At 24.5% G+C, this 583-nt stretch overlaps 1 protein-coding gene across 1 annotated transcript in view; it reads right to left on the bottom strand.

The window, feature by feature from the left end:
- Positions 1 to 405, bottom strand: part of LOC108578092 (sterol regulatory element-binding protein 1) — a 4,732-nt gene extending 4,327 nt beyond the window's left edge. Inside the window, exon 1 of the mRNA XM_017941378.1 lies at positions 148 to 405. Within this exon, the coding sequence (XP_017796867.1) occupies positions 148 to 247 (100 nt within the window). The 5' untranslated portion in view covers positions 248 to 405. The remainder of the gene's footprint in view (positions 1 to 147) is intronic.
- Between the last annotated feature and the right edge of the window lie 178 nt (positions 406 to 583).

The following is a 583-nucleotide window of genomic DNA, read 5'->3' as shown; positions in this document are numbered from 1 at the left end:
TTTTTAATTAAACAAAAAATAAAATTTATTAATTGTATTTAGATTACTAAAACTAAAAGGTTACTAAAAAAAGAGCTTATTGTTTCACTACAATTACTTAAAATAAAGTAATAAAATTTAATTTGATAAATATTATATGAAACATACCATCGATACCAGTTACTTCATTTAAATTGAAGCTGTCATTTGACTGAAAATTAGAAAAATCATTGTCTTGTGTCGTAGACCATCTCCCAGGATCTGCCATTGTACCGTATTGTTTGCCAAATATTTATTTTCATTAAACAAATATAATAATTAAAACAAACTGACACACTGATATGTCAAATGTAATAACTAACAAATTACGAACAATCACCCGACCTATACCGCGTCCAATCACAGAAGTTCTAAAGATCGGATGATATTACGTCAGTATGTCTTACTAAACTAACAAAATTTATTGCAAAATATGACGCATTTTTATGAAAACATTGATATTACTAGCTTCATTAAAATGTAATATGGAACATTTTATAAATAATTTTTTGCAATTATTCATTTTATTTTTAAAGCTTTAAATTTCATACTTAGTAAATAACAC

This window comes from Habropoda laboriosa, unplaced genomic scaffold, assembly GCF_001263275.1.
Source record: "Habropoda laboriosa isolate 0110345459 unplaced genomic scaffold, ASM126327v1 scaffold32, whole genome shotgun sequence".
NCBI classification, from domain to species: domain Eukaryota; kingdom Metazoa; phylum Arthropoda; class Insecta; order Hymenoptera; family Apidae; genus Habropoda; species Habropoda laboriosa.
The sequence above is the reverse complement of the archived record's forward strand: the minus strand, read 5'-3'. Positions and strand labels throughout refer to the sequence as shown.